A 14,043-nucleotide genomic window follows, 5' to 3' on the forward strand; every position below is an offset into this window, starting at 1 on the left:
ATGTGTCTTTTTGAATTATGGTTTTCTCAGGGTATATGTCCAGTAGTGCGATTGCTGGGTCATATGGTAGTCCTATTTTTAGTTTTTTAAGGAACCCCCGTACTGTTTTCCATAGTGGCTGTATCTTGTCACCTCTCTGACCTCACGACCTCTCCTTCTACTCTAAAGACATTAGGCTCTTGGGACTTCTCTGGTGGCGCAGTAGTTAAGAATCCACCTGCCAATGCAAGGGACTCAGGTTCAAGCCCTGGTCCGGGAAGATCCCACATGCCGCAGAGCAACTAAGTCCATGCACCACAACTCCTGAGCCTGCGCTCTAGAGCCCTCAAGCCACAACTACTGAAGCCTGCGCACTTAGAGCCTGTGCTCTGCAACAAGAGAAGCCACCGCAATGAGAAGCCTACGCACTGCAACGAAGAGTAGCCCCTGCTCACTGCAACTAGAGAAAGCCTGCACGCAGCAATGAAGACCCAATGTAGCCAAAAATAAATAAATAAAAAATAAATAAATTTAAAACAACAACAACAACATTAGGCTCTTTGTTTTCCCTCAAAATCAGATTAGGCACAATCTCCCTTTGTAGGCTTTATATCAGCTAGCCTGCTGTCTGAAATGCTCTTCCCCTAGATATTCATTTGGCTCATTCTCTTACTTCTTTCAGGCTTTATTCAAAACACACCTCATCAGTGAGGCCTTCCCAGGACATCTATGTAATATTATAACACATACACATGCACGTGTGTGCACACACACACACGCATACACATAACGTATCCCTAGAAGGTGGAGAACCACTAGGTTGTGTAGGGCTGGCAAAACAAGTTGAGGAACTTGGTTTGCTATGTTTATCATGATATTTTAAAACATAATGTAACTAAATTAAGAGGCTCACAGTAACAGTCCAGAACTAGTAATTCCTTCTAAAAATATATGGGTGTTAATATTTTGGCAACTTCAAGGGGTAAGAATAGCATCCACATCTGAAGTTAAAAACTAATAAATCAAGGAAGATATCAGACAGTGGAAAGAAAACTCTAAGTAGCAGAAAATAATAAAATAGCTATGGAGAGATGAAGATGAAGATTATTCAAAACCCAGTGTAACTGGCTGACTAACCATAGTTATGGTCTAAAAGCTCAATGGGAAAGGTCAGAGGGGACAGCCAGCAGAAGAAGGAAGAGAGAAGAGAAAAATCAAGTATCAGGAAATAACAGATATGGTGGTACAAATTAGAAAAGGGAATGGAAGAGCAACCACTGACGGTACAGAAGACAAATGGAAACTAAAACTGCTCTGAGAAGAAAATGGCTCTAGTATGCTTAAAATTTGAGTAACTCCTTTCTCCACCAGCACCAACAGGGAGAAATAGTCACCAGAAACAGTTTCACAGGTGAATTCTTTTGAACCTTGAAGGAGTTGATAATTCTAGTATTTACATTTTTTCCAGCTGAAGAAAGAAGAAAGCTTTTACATTCTTTCTGTTAAGTCAATATAACACACACAAAAAGATTAATCTCACTTATAAATACTGATGCAAAAATCTTAAAGAAAACATTAGAGACCACAGCTAAGTAAGGTTAATAATAGGATATTTATTAACAAAGTTCACTATGTTAATAGATTAAAGTGGGAAAAGCATATATGATCATCTCAAAAGGGAGAGGGTAGGGAGGGAAAGAAAAAAGAGGGGAGAGAGAGAGAAGGAGAAGAAAGAGAGAAAGTTTCAATCTGGTGTCATGATTAACAGTAAAACTCTTTCTAAGATGGAGACAAAAATCCAGAAGCCGTAATGGAAAAGATTGATGAAGATGACTGCAAAAGTTTAAACTTTCTATATGGCATTCAGACATATGCAGACACACACAGAGACACATACACACATACTACAAGTATAGTCAAAGGTAAACAATAAACTAGGACACAAATTTATAACACATGACACAGGGCTAACTTCATTAATTTACAAAAAGCTCATATAAATCAGTAAGAATAAAAATACATAAAGATGAACAAAGAATATTAACAGATTGTTCACAGAAAAAGAAAAATATAAATGGTCAATAAATTCAGATAAATTCAACATAGTGAATAATCAAAGAAATGCTAATTAAACCAACAATGAAAATAACATCTTGACTTGTCAGATTGGCAAAGATTAAAGTCATTGATAATGCCCAGATTGGTAATGGTAGGAGATAATAATTTAGGAAAACAGGCACTTTCCTATGCAGTTGGTAAGAAAATTAATTCAGTGCTATAAGGAGTGTAATTTAGTATTAAGTCTCTTAATATTTCCCTTTGATTTAGCAATTTCATTAGTAGATTTTTACCACACAAATACATTCATAAAAGTACAGATAACATACTCAGATTATTAGAGGCCCTTGTCGTTGTTCATGTAGGTTGTTTCTTAACTTTTATTTTTATTTTATTTTGTTTTCTTCTTGAATCACCACCAGTCCCACCACCTGTGTACTGTTACCCATCTTCACTGGGAATTTAGCTTTTCTGTAATTTTCAACTCTACCTCCGTACTAGCTCCAATCCATCAATATTTAAATATGTTCAAATATCTCCCATTTCAAAAAAGAAAAATGAAAAAAGGACAATCCCACTTTCCCACTAAAATCCCTCCCCTGACCTCACATCCTCCTGGGTTACTGGACTTTCTATCTTATCTGCAGAGAAACTTCTTCGAAGACTTATCTATGCTCATGGTCACAAATTCCTCTTCCTCACTGCTCAACTCATTACAACCCGGCTTCTGCCCTTCTTCTCTAATTATCTCAATCTGTTGCTTTTCCTAAAGATCACCAGGGACATCCAACTGCTGCTTCTTAGTCCTTATGGTTGACAGTTTGGCAGCTTTGCCAAATATTCTCAAATACAACCTCAAATACTCTCTCCCCTAGGTGATCCCAACTTCACAGAGCAATGTATCCTTTCTTGAATGTGCCTAAGTTTCTCGAAGCTCTTTCTCACACTCTGCTGACTTTCTTCTTCTTGAAAGTCATGGTGTTACTCAGAGTTCTAGTATTTTCTTTCAATACATTCTCCCTGGGTGATTCCCCAAATTTAATAGCTCTAGCCCAAACCTCTCTCTGAGCTCTTAAGTTAAATATCTAACTATCTGACATCTAGACCCAAACCTCTCATTTAGCTAATCCCTATGACACTTCAGATCTCAGTCTGAAAGTCACTTGCTCAGGTAGTCCTTCCTTAACTACCTAGTCCAGGTTAGGTTCCCTTACATGTTCTCATATCAGTTTGTACTTCTCCTTTTGAAGCAGTCATCAATTTATAATTATCTAATTTATACTGTTCGAGATAGAGCATTAAACAAAACGAAGTACCTGCCATTATGGAGATTAAATTTAATATGGAAACCCTAGAGACATTTTGAAAGCATAAAGAACCAACAGTATCAAGCACCAGGAAAGCAAATCTGTTAAAATAAATTCATATCTCTGAAAGAAAGAACACAAAATAGGGGGCTCCTACATTATTTGTGGCATCAAGGACCTTTTTTCTCTGTCATTTTTATAGAGGAGTTCCCTTCTATTCCTGGTTTTCTGAATGTTATACAGAACTGTACAGATACACTTACCAGGCCCCCTTTCCATTTCTTTATGTTATAGTTGTCATATATGCATATGACATACATGTATACAAATTGCCTCTACATTCGTTATAAACTCCACAAGACAATATATTTTTTGCTTTAAGAAATCATATGTATTTTTTAAAATTAAGAGAAAACATAGGTACTTGTATTTTATTTGCCATTTCTGATTATTTTAATTAAGATATGAGTTTGTCTCTGGTGTCATTTTTACTTCTACTTGGAGAGCTTCCTTTAACATTTCTTGTTGTTCAGTCATGGTTGTTCAGTCATGGTGGCAAAGAATTCTCTTAATTTTCCTTTACTTGAAAATGTCTTTATTTTACCTTTTGAAGGATTTTTCACTGGATATAGAGATTTACTTTTCTTTCAACACTTTCATTATTCCACTATCTTCTTGACTTCATGGTTTCTAGTGACAAGTACATGGTCATTTGATTAATTGTTCCCTGTTTTCAAGATTTTTTTATCTTTGGCTTTTCAACAATTTCACTATTATTATGTCCCTAGGCATGAATTTCTTTGAATTTATCTTGTTTGGATTTGCTGAGCTTCTTGAATCTATGAATTAATATTTTTCAGCAAATTTAAGACATCTTCTGCCATGATTTCTTCAAATATATTTTCTGCCCCACTCTGTCTCCTCTCTCCTTCAGAAACTCTAATTATTTGCATGTTAGACCTTTCGAAATTGTCCCACAGGTCCCTGAGTTTCTATTTTATGTTTCAATTTTTTCTCTCTTCTTCAGATTGGGCAATTTCTATTAATCCAGCTTCATGTTCATTGGCTCCTCTGTCAGCTCCATTCTGCTATTAAGTGACATTTTAATTTCAGATATTGTATTTTTCAGTTCTAAAATGTTCATTCGATTCTTTTTTACATTTTATATTTTTCTGCTGAGATTACCTATCTTTTCATCTATTACAAGTGCATTTTTCTTAACTCATTGAGCATAGAGTTATTATAAATAACTCATTGAGTTATTATAAAGCTGCTATCAAGTTTTTAACTCCAATATCTAGATCACTGTGGTTCTGGCATCTCATTATTTTCTTTTGACATTAGGGCATGTTTCACTGATACTTCACAGGTCAAGGAATTTTGGATTGCATCCTGAACAGTGTGAATATCACGTTGTGGAGATTTTGACTTTTTTTAAAATAACAGCCATCCTAAATGGGTGTTAAGCAATATCTCATTGTGGTTTTGATTTCCATTTCCCTAATGACTATTTAGGTTGAACATCTTTTCATGAGCTTACTGGACATTTCTTTGGAAAAATGGTCTATTCAAATCCTTTGCCCATTTTTTAACTGGGTTTTTTTTGGTTTGGTTCGGTTTTTTTAGTGTTGAGTTATGGGTTTTTTTTTAATATTCTGGGTATTAATCCCTTATCAAAGATATGATTTGAAAATATTTTCTCTCATTCTGTGGGTTGTGTTTTTACTCTCTTGATAGTGTCCTTTGATGTACAAAAGATTTTAATTTTGACCAAGTACAGTATATCTATTTTTTCTTTTATTGTCTGTGTTTTCAGTATCCAAGAAATCATCACCAAATGCAATGTCATGAGGTGTTTCCCATATGTTTTCTTCTAAGAGCTTCACTATTTTTTTAAGTTTATGACTTTGATCCATTTTTAGTTAATTTTCATACATAGTGTAAGGTAAGGGCCCAACTTCATTCTTTTGCATGTGGTATCCAGTCTTCCCAGCAGCATTTGTTGAAAAGATGGTCCTTTCCCATTGAATGGTCTTGGCACCCTTATCAAAAATCATTTGACACAAGGGTTTATATTTGAGCTCTCTATTCTATTCCATTGTTCTATATGTCTGTCTTTATTCCAGTATCACACTGTTTTGATTACCACAGCATTTTACTAAATTTTGAAATCAAGAATTTTGAGTCCTCCAACTTTGCTCTTGTTTTGGCCATTTGGGATCCTTTGGGATTCCATACAAATTTTAGGATGGGTTTTTCTATTCATGAAAAAAATGCTGTTGGGATTTTGACAGAGATTGCATTGAATCTATAGATTATTTTGCATAATAATACCATAGTAGCAATATTAAGTTTTCCAACCCATGAACATGGGATATCTTTCCATTTATTTAGGTCTTCTCTAATTTCTTTGAGTAATGTTTTATAGTTCTCAGTGTACAAGTCTTTAATCTCCTTGGTTATTTTTTTTCTAAGTACTTTATTCCTTTTGATGCTATTATAAGTGGAATCTTGAAAGACTGCTCTTTGCTAGTACATAGAAATGCAACTAATTTGCAACTTTGCTGTATTTATTAGCTTAAGCTGTTTGTTTTGCTAGTTTGTTTGTTTTGTTTTTTTTGTGGAATTGTTAGGTGGTCTACCTATAAGATTATGCCATCTGGGAACAGAGATAATTTTACTTCTTCCTTTCCAATTTGCATGTCTTTTGTTTCTTTTTTCTGCCTAAATGACCTGATCAGAATTTCCAATACTATCGTGAATAGAAGTGGTCATATCCATGACCTTTTAAAGAAAGGTAGTTTTAGAGTATCTCCTAAGGTTAATACCTATTTAAACTTGTGTTCTACACCTGTGATCATTAAATAGCAGCAAACATGAATATTATCTAAGGGACTAAAAAAATTATGTTCCATATCCTGATTCAGTAAATCTGACATGAGACTCAAGCATTTAATATATTTTTTAAAAATTCCCAGATGTGTGCCTATAGTTAAGAACTTCTGTCCTACAATCTCTACCCAAAGCAATTTATCTCTGAGAACCTCATTTCCTTCATCTATAAAATTAAACTAATTAAAAACTATAATCCCTATATTTTTAAGGATTTAATTATGTTCCCGGTAGCATTCTATGTACTTAAATATTATTTCATTGAATCCTCACAACAACCTTGTTAAGGTCATTATTATTATCCTCTGTCTTTACAGATGAGGAAACTGAGGCAAAGAAAACTTAAGCATCTTGCCCCAAATCACATACTACTCTCTGCTGGTTCTCCCCTTGCCTTCTTTGACATCTCTGTCTCATTCTTCTTCTCCTCCTTTCCTTAAATGCTATGCTTTCCCAGTTTCTGCCTTTGGTCTTTGGTCCTCCTCTATGTTCCCTCTACATGTTCCCTTTGAATTATGTCACCAACTCCTCTGTATTCCCAAACCCAATACTCTAGCTCTGATCTCTCTTATCAGCTTCACGACCAAATTTCCACCTGCTACCTGGGCATTTCCACCTGTTTATCCCATAGACATCTCTAACTAAAACTACCTGAAATAAAACTTAATCTTTTTGTCCAGAAAAGGCTATAGTTCACTTCCACCTCTGCTCTTCCTCCTGGTACCATATTCTACCCAATCTCTTAAGTTTGAAAACTGTGATTCATGCTTGACTTTCTATATATCTGTTTACATTAATCAGTGATACAGCCCTATCATTCTTCCTAAACATCTCTTTAATTCATTGTCTCCTCTCTTTGGTAACTTCTTTAGTTCAGGATCTTATCACAAACTGCAATAACCTGCATACTACTGTTTCTGAAATGAAATTCTCCCCACCTCGCTGTGTAACCGTGTTTCCTAGTTTAAACTGGATTGATGGTAAAATGAGGATCACAGCAACAGTATTACCCTTATTATAGCTTCTATCACATTTTACTATAAACATTTGCTTATGGATTTGATCCCTTCACTTTTTAGTTTTACATCTCCAGGACCTAAAAGAGTAGCTAACACACAACAGATAGTAAACAGATTTGATTGCTAAATAAATGACCAATGCTCATGTCACATCTACTTCTAAAGAATTTGAGACTGCTCACAATAAAAGATACATACCATTAAGATAAAAGCAAAAGAATAGCTATGCAATAACCCAATTTACTTATGAAAAAGTTAGATTTCTGGAAAAACCATTAATTCAAAATAAGTTACTTTCAATAATATTAGATAAATGAGGTGGTACTATGTATTCATACCCATTTTCAGAATGTTTGCCTCGTTTTCTAAGTCAGATATTTGAATCTTGACATTTTCTTTCATCAAAAGCTCTCGTTTCTTTGTTATTTCATACTCATTATTGAAGTCTGTAATTTCCTTAATAAATTTTTCTTCCTCCTCTGTCACTTTTCTCTTTGTAGCTTCCTGAAAAATGGAAACAAAGGAACAAATATAGGTGTTAATTGCAACAATATTTTTCCTTAGTGATTTAAAATGCAATCATTTGGAAATATTAACAACAAAATAGAAAATTATACTTCCTGGGATTAAAATGCTTTACTACTCCAGCAATATTAATTAAAAAACTGAAGTTATTACATAGTAACAACCAACTATATTCATGTGAAAGATTTACCCTTAATGTTTTAGGACAATTATTGAGGTAGAAATTCTACCACCCATCATTATGTTTGCGTTTGTTTGTGAATTAAACTTACAGCCATGTATGCCATTTTTTCATTGCAAAATGGGTGGTAAAATAATTAAATGACCAAAGTTGAAAATGAAAGTCTACACGCAAAGGAATTACTGTCTTACAGGATAAAAAAGAAAAACAAAAAAGGAAATCCAAGAAAACCTTTTAAAATTTAGACAATAAAGGTAAAATTATATATTCATTTCAAATTCAGTTCTAAATAATAGCTACATTTCATGCAATGTCAATATGGAGTAGAAATAAGAATTTACAAAAACTTTAAACAATGCTAGTACCTAAACATTTTGACAATGGTAGAACCTAAACATAACTACATTTTCCTATTTTTTTTCTAAGAAATGTAACTAATTATAAGCTACATTTGGAAACTGGCCATGTCATTCATAACCATTTGGTGGTTGATTCTGACTTTAGATATATATTTTTAATATTTTAAAATGCATTTTTTTCAAAATGTCAGTTAGTTACAAATCATATTCCTAAACTGTCCTTATCATTTAAAACTACTGAGTCTGTTGGCTCTGACTTATGATAAAAAGATAAACAAAATCTATCTTTTCACCCACATCCATTAATATGCCTAAAGTGTGAACCTCTCTGCCTTTCAAAAGCATTAAAACCAAGGTCTTGAAGCCTGAGCAATTCAAATCAATTTCACTATTTCTTTTATGCTTATTACAATTGCAAATAATTTCTATACGGCATGCTGCCAATAAAATTCTTTCAAACTATATTACTCTACCAACTGGTTTAAAATAGCACTTAATAATTTTCCATATCTGAACAGGACTATCTGCCAATATGCATACGGATAATTTTTTCTAAAAGTACACCTAAGTATATTTTAATACTTTTTGATAGAGTTAGTGAAATAAATTTTTCTAAGTGGCTGGAGACTTACAAACGTTTGGAGAAGCATATTCCTTTGGCTTGTAATTTCACTGCACTGTCTTTCTAAGGCATTTTCATGAGTTTTCAAAAGCTGTAAGAGGAAGGCTTTTTCAGAAAACTGCTGAATCTTTAAAGTAAAAAAGACAGAAATCAGAATGAAACAATTAGACATCTTAGGGTACCTCAGTTAATAGAACAGATCTGTATAGTATAAAATTTTTACATTAATCTTTAAAATGCAAAATAAAATTCACATTAAACCTCTTACTTTATATGCTCTATCTTAAATTATTTTATAAATGCTTTATAATTATAGTTTTTATAATCTCTTCCCCTAATAAGACTATAGGCGCCTCAAGGGCAGAGAATATGTTTACTTTTTCCTTTCTAATACCTAGCACATTTTGTACCTTAGGTACTAAAGCTTTTTGATGACACACATTGAAATCTGCTTTAAGACAGCTTGTTTTAAAGAACAAATTTCTATTCTCATCACTTACATGAAAGATATGGATGAATAAATCATGAATAATCAAATTATGAGATAAAATCTAAAAACCACAGGCAAAAACCTAGTCCCATGACTATAGTTATACCAAATAAAACACAAATCTGCTAAAGTCTTCAAATGGGTTTTGAGAACTCATTTTTTATTTTAGTACCTCATTTGGTTCTAACTAGCAAAGGATAAAATAAACATTAATATTAGATATGTAACTGTTATTTCATTTGGGCTGTAAAGAATAGCATCTCTTGAGACCATGAACATTGAAATGAAAGTCAGGAAGCTTCAATATATAAAAGCTAAAAATGATGCCAGACTGGAAATAATCTTTCCACTACATTCAGTACTGGCCCTCATAAGAAACCATCACTTCAAATCTGGGCTGTTCCCATCTCCACAGAGAAAAGGAAAAGGAAATAAATTCAACTGAAATTGCAGAAAGCATGATTTATGTTAGCTGTTAAGAACTTCCTCAAGGTTAGAGACAGGTTGTGAAATCTCTGTCCCAGAAGATATTGAATAATAAAGAGCTTAGGAATAGTTTAGTCCAGAGGCAAAGGGTTGGCCTAAAAGACATTTTGAAATGGTATGGCTAAAAAGCCCTAGAAATACTGGCATTAAAAAGAAAGCAGCTGAAATAAAACAGAAAATATGATCTTAAATTTATTTAATATCATAGCCCATCTGCCCATACCTTCAGCACTTGGTGCTGATTTCATCAACTTTATCTTAAGAAAGACATCAACAAAGATTAGAAAGGTGCAATTTACATGACCAAAGGAATTCAGAAAATACTTTCAAAATTGGGGGAAGGGAGAATGGGCAGTTAGTATTTTACTGTCTGAGAAGACAGAAATTAGAAAACATATGGTCTGATCTATAAAATTATATAGAAACTGGTAACAATGGTGAACAAGAGTATGATCATGAATTTTATCACATTTATTTTGAATAAGAAAATACTTCCGTGCTATTTAGTATATATTATATAAATGAGAATAAAATGAGTTCTAGAGAAGTAATACCTTAAGAAAGGTTATATAATTAATTAGGGGCAAACCCAGGACTAAAATTCAGGTCTTCTGACTTTATTGCTTCTAAATCATGATACTAATATGTAAATATTAGAACTATTTCAAAGTAGTAAAAAGATACTTTTGGTACTAAAAAGGGACTTCAGTCTCTGACAACAGCATAAATTGAAAGTATATAAGTTTAAGAGACAGAAAAATTACCAAATACTAGGTCCATCAGAATTTATTGAGAAAAGGTTGCTTGCAGTATATTCCTAGCTCTGAGTTGCAATTATGAACAATACCATGAATGTTTACAAAAATGCTTTGAGACCAAATATCAGGCTGGATAAATTTTGGTTTAATCCAATTAGGTATTTCATGTAATATGCCTTTCAGAATCAAAATTCCTAAATTCTGATTCTGTTTCTACCACTGATCTGTAGCCAAACCTGCATTGAAAACCAAAAATGGAGAAAATATTATTTATCAAACTAAGGAATTTTAAAATAACACAAGCAAATTTATCACTCGAATTCACAAAAGCCTTATGTTAAGGACTCAGAAATTAAGGTGCTCTGTTTCCAGCTATCACTAAGACCTATAATTATCACTGAGCTCATGTCTTCTTTCTTAAAAGGAAAAATAACAATTATTAAGGAGAGATATTAGACATATTGGCATTTAATTGGAATGTTTTACCATAACCTGAAAAGATGAAACCTATATACCCCAAATGAAAATCAGACTGCTGTTCAAAAGATCTATAAGAAGGGTAGAGCTATAATTTTCCTCCTCCCTAAAATTCTATGTAAATTATCCATTTTGAGGTCTTTTCTACTTTTTTTGTTTTCATTCTTATTATTGGTGTACTCTTCATTCTTACTGTTTTACACTCTGTCTTTATCTTTTACTCACACATTTTCCTCTTTTAATCAAGACCTAAAAAGCCCCAGAGAATCAATAACTACAGAAAGATTACAGTAACATTAATTTTTAAATTTACTTAGGATCTGTGATGAAAACATTTAATGCATAATGGAATTGGCAAGTAGGGAAAAGAGAGTAATAGAGAAAGAAGCAGGACTTTGGAAAAGCTCAAGTTAGGAAGGCCAAGAAAGAAGAGATTGCCTACGCTGACTCACAAGTTGAGGAAGGCAGTTAAGTTATGGTTGCAGAAACTACATGGGGTCTAATATTATTAGACCTTCTATTTTAATGGAACTAATGGGACAAACGCCTTAGGATTTATCCAGTTCCACTCTACTATAAGTTATTAACTCTCACTACTAAAAAAAGCTTTTCAAGACCACCTATTTGCAGAATGTGTTTCTCATTGTTCCTTTTGTTCTTCCTGTTATCACAACTCGTTTCTTAAATTATTTTTCACATTCTTGCTTTTGAAAACCAGACCTACTGATGTATAAATATTCCAAATATAACCTGAAGATGTTGATAGGATCACAAGATGAGGTCATTTCACAGAATAAATTATCATCAGAAATCTCTCTCACCTTTGTTTTGTCTCAAAAGTGATGGGTAGGAATCAGAACTGGGAAGATACTAGAAGAGATGTAAAATTGTGATTTAAAAAGATATTTTTGAACTTATCTGAGTCAGGTTTGAATTGAGGCACTATCTTATATCCATGGTAGCCTGGACATCCATGATAAATAAAAACTTAAGAAACTACTGGCTGTATCTGCTAAATTACCCAGGGATCTCAAGGGGCTACAAATGATAAAAAGAAAAGGATGGAAGGTTCAAATTTCTCTTTCCAATCTCTTTCCTTCCTCTGACTACAAATGAAATGAAAATATTTGCACGCAGCCTTAAAGTTATATGCTAGAATCAAATAGCCAAGCGTTGTCAGAAAATATTGCTGTTTTGGAAAACTTTAACTATAACAGTGCCAACACTCTGGTTAATTTTACTTCTCTCAGAAATAAACATTTCTTTTTCCCTTTCCCTGTCCTATTTTTCCTGGGATATTTGATTTTTCAAAAGAGCTTATAGTTTCCCCAGTCAGCTGACTTATCTGGTCAACTAGGTCAGTTTTCAGCATAGCCGTGATTTGTGACTGCACCACTCTTGCTGCTTGGGCACCCTTAGGTATTTTTCTACCAGAATAACTTGAAAGTTGAGAATGACTGAGGATTTGAAATTAATGTTTGGGTCCAAGTAAGCACAGTACAATCTACACTTTGTTGTGGCTGCTGTTGCTTAAAATAATTTCAGGCTTTAGGAACTGGTATTTTGCCGACTAAATGCTCTGCCCAAGAGTAAAACAGGCAACACTACATAAGAAAACATCATGAAAGTTAGGCAGAAGATTTCACATTCGTAATCACAGCAACTGGGGAAAGAATGCGTTTGTTATGACTGTGATAAAGATGTTTCAACACTAGAGTACATCAATGAATACTGTATCAATTGCAGATATTAACTTTTTAAAAAATAGATCTATTTTTTATAAATACATTTCTTAACCACAGATGCAATGCTTAAAGAATAACTCACTATGACACAGTAATCCTAATATAGTAAGCAAGGAAGGTTCAATATTAGTAAATATTAGTCCTTTTAATGGCTTATAAGGCTTTACATGATTGCACTCTTATTCCCTCTCTAATCTAATCTTCTACCAGTTTCCTCCTCAATCACTCCTCTCTAGCCACACTGGCCTCCTTGTTATTCCCCGAACATCCAGCCTCACTCTCTCCTCAAGGCCTTTGCACTGGATGTTCTATGCCTGGAAATCTCTTTCCCCAGATTCCTCATGGTTCATTCCTTCATCTCAGTCAAGTCTTGGCTCATCTCTCATCTTTTCATTAAGGATTATCAGGATGCCTGATAAGACCACTGCTATTTACGTCTGTTCTGGCAGTTCTTACTAATGCAATATGTCAAGAATAGGAACAAGAGATAACAATTATTTAAAAAGCTGGCACACAATTCTCACTCTTGTTTGTTTGGGCAAATGTGATTACTGTGTACCTAATAAAGCCAAGAAAATCTACTGAGAAACTTAGAAATAGAGAAGAGTTCAGTAAAAAGGTTAGTAACAAAATAAATACCAAAAATTAGTATTTTTTCTATTTACCAACAATAAATAGAAAAAAGCATGGAAAAGATCCCATTTACAACACCAAAAACTAAACAAAACACAAATAAACTTAACATGAAGTATGTGGGACCTATATGAAAAAGCCTGCATTGAGGAACATAAAAGAAGGTATAAATAAATAGAAAGATATGCTATATTCTTGTTTTTTAAATAAATTTACTTATTTATTGGCTACGTTGGGTCTTTGTTGCTGCACGTGGGCTTTCTCTAGTTGCAGCGAGTGGAGGCTACTCTTTGTTGCAGTGCGCGGGCTTCTCATTGCAGTGGCTCCTCTCGTTGTGGAGCACGGGCTTTAGGTGTGCGGGCTTCAGTAGTTGTGGCATGTGGGCTCAGTAGTTGTGGCTCACGGGCTCTAGCACACAGGCTCAGTAGTTGTGGTGCACGGGCTTAGTTGCTCCGTGGCATGCGGGATCTTCCCAGACCAGGGATCGAACCTGTGTCCCCTGCACTGGCAGG

The 14,043-nt window shown here is 34.0% G+C and overlaps 1 protein-coding gene across 6 annotated transcripts in view; it reads right to left on the reverse strand.

Annotated features, from left to right (window-relative positions):
* CCDC172 (coiled-coil domain containing 172) overlaps positions 1–14,043 on the reverse strand; it is a 46,232-nt gene that overhangs the window by 19,506 nt on the left and 12,683 nt on the right. For 5 of the 6 annotated variants that reach the window (XR_013824237.1, XM_079899888.1, XM_079899884.1 and 2 more), the window contains 2 exons: positions 8,953–9,069; positions 7,594–7,759 (listed from right to left, as the gene is read on the reverse strand). Coding sequence is in view for 5 of the 6 variants with exons in the window: in XM_079899888.1 (XP_079756014.1) it covers positions 7,594–7,759; positions 8,953–9,069 (283 nt within the window). In the remaining variant the exon portion in view is untranslated. The remainder of the gene's footprint in view (positions 1–7,593; positions 7,760–8,952; positions 9,070–14,043) is intronic. The other variant, XM_079899887.1, reaches the window with a different exon arrangement.

Source organism: Stenella coeruleoalba, assembly GCF_951394435.1.
Source record: "Stenella coeruleoalba genome assembly, chromosome: 16".
Lineage (NCBI taxonomy): Eukaryota > Metazoa > Chordata > Mammalia > Artiodactyla > Delphinidae > Stenella > Stenella coeruleoalba.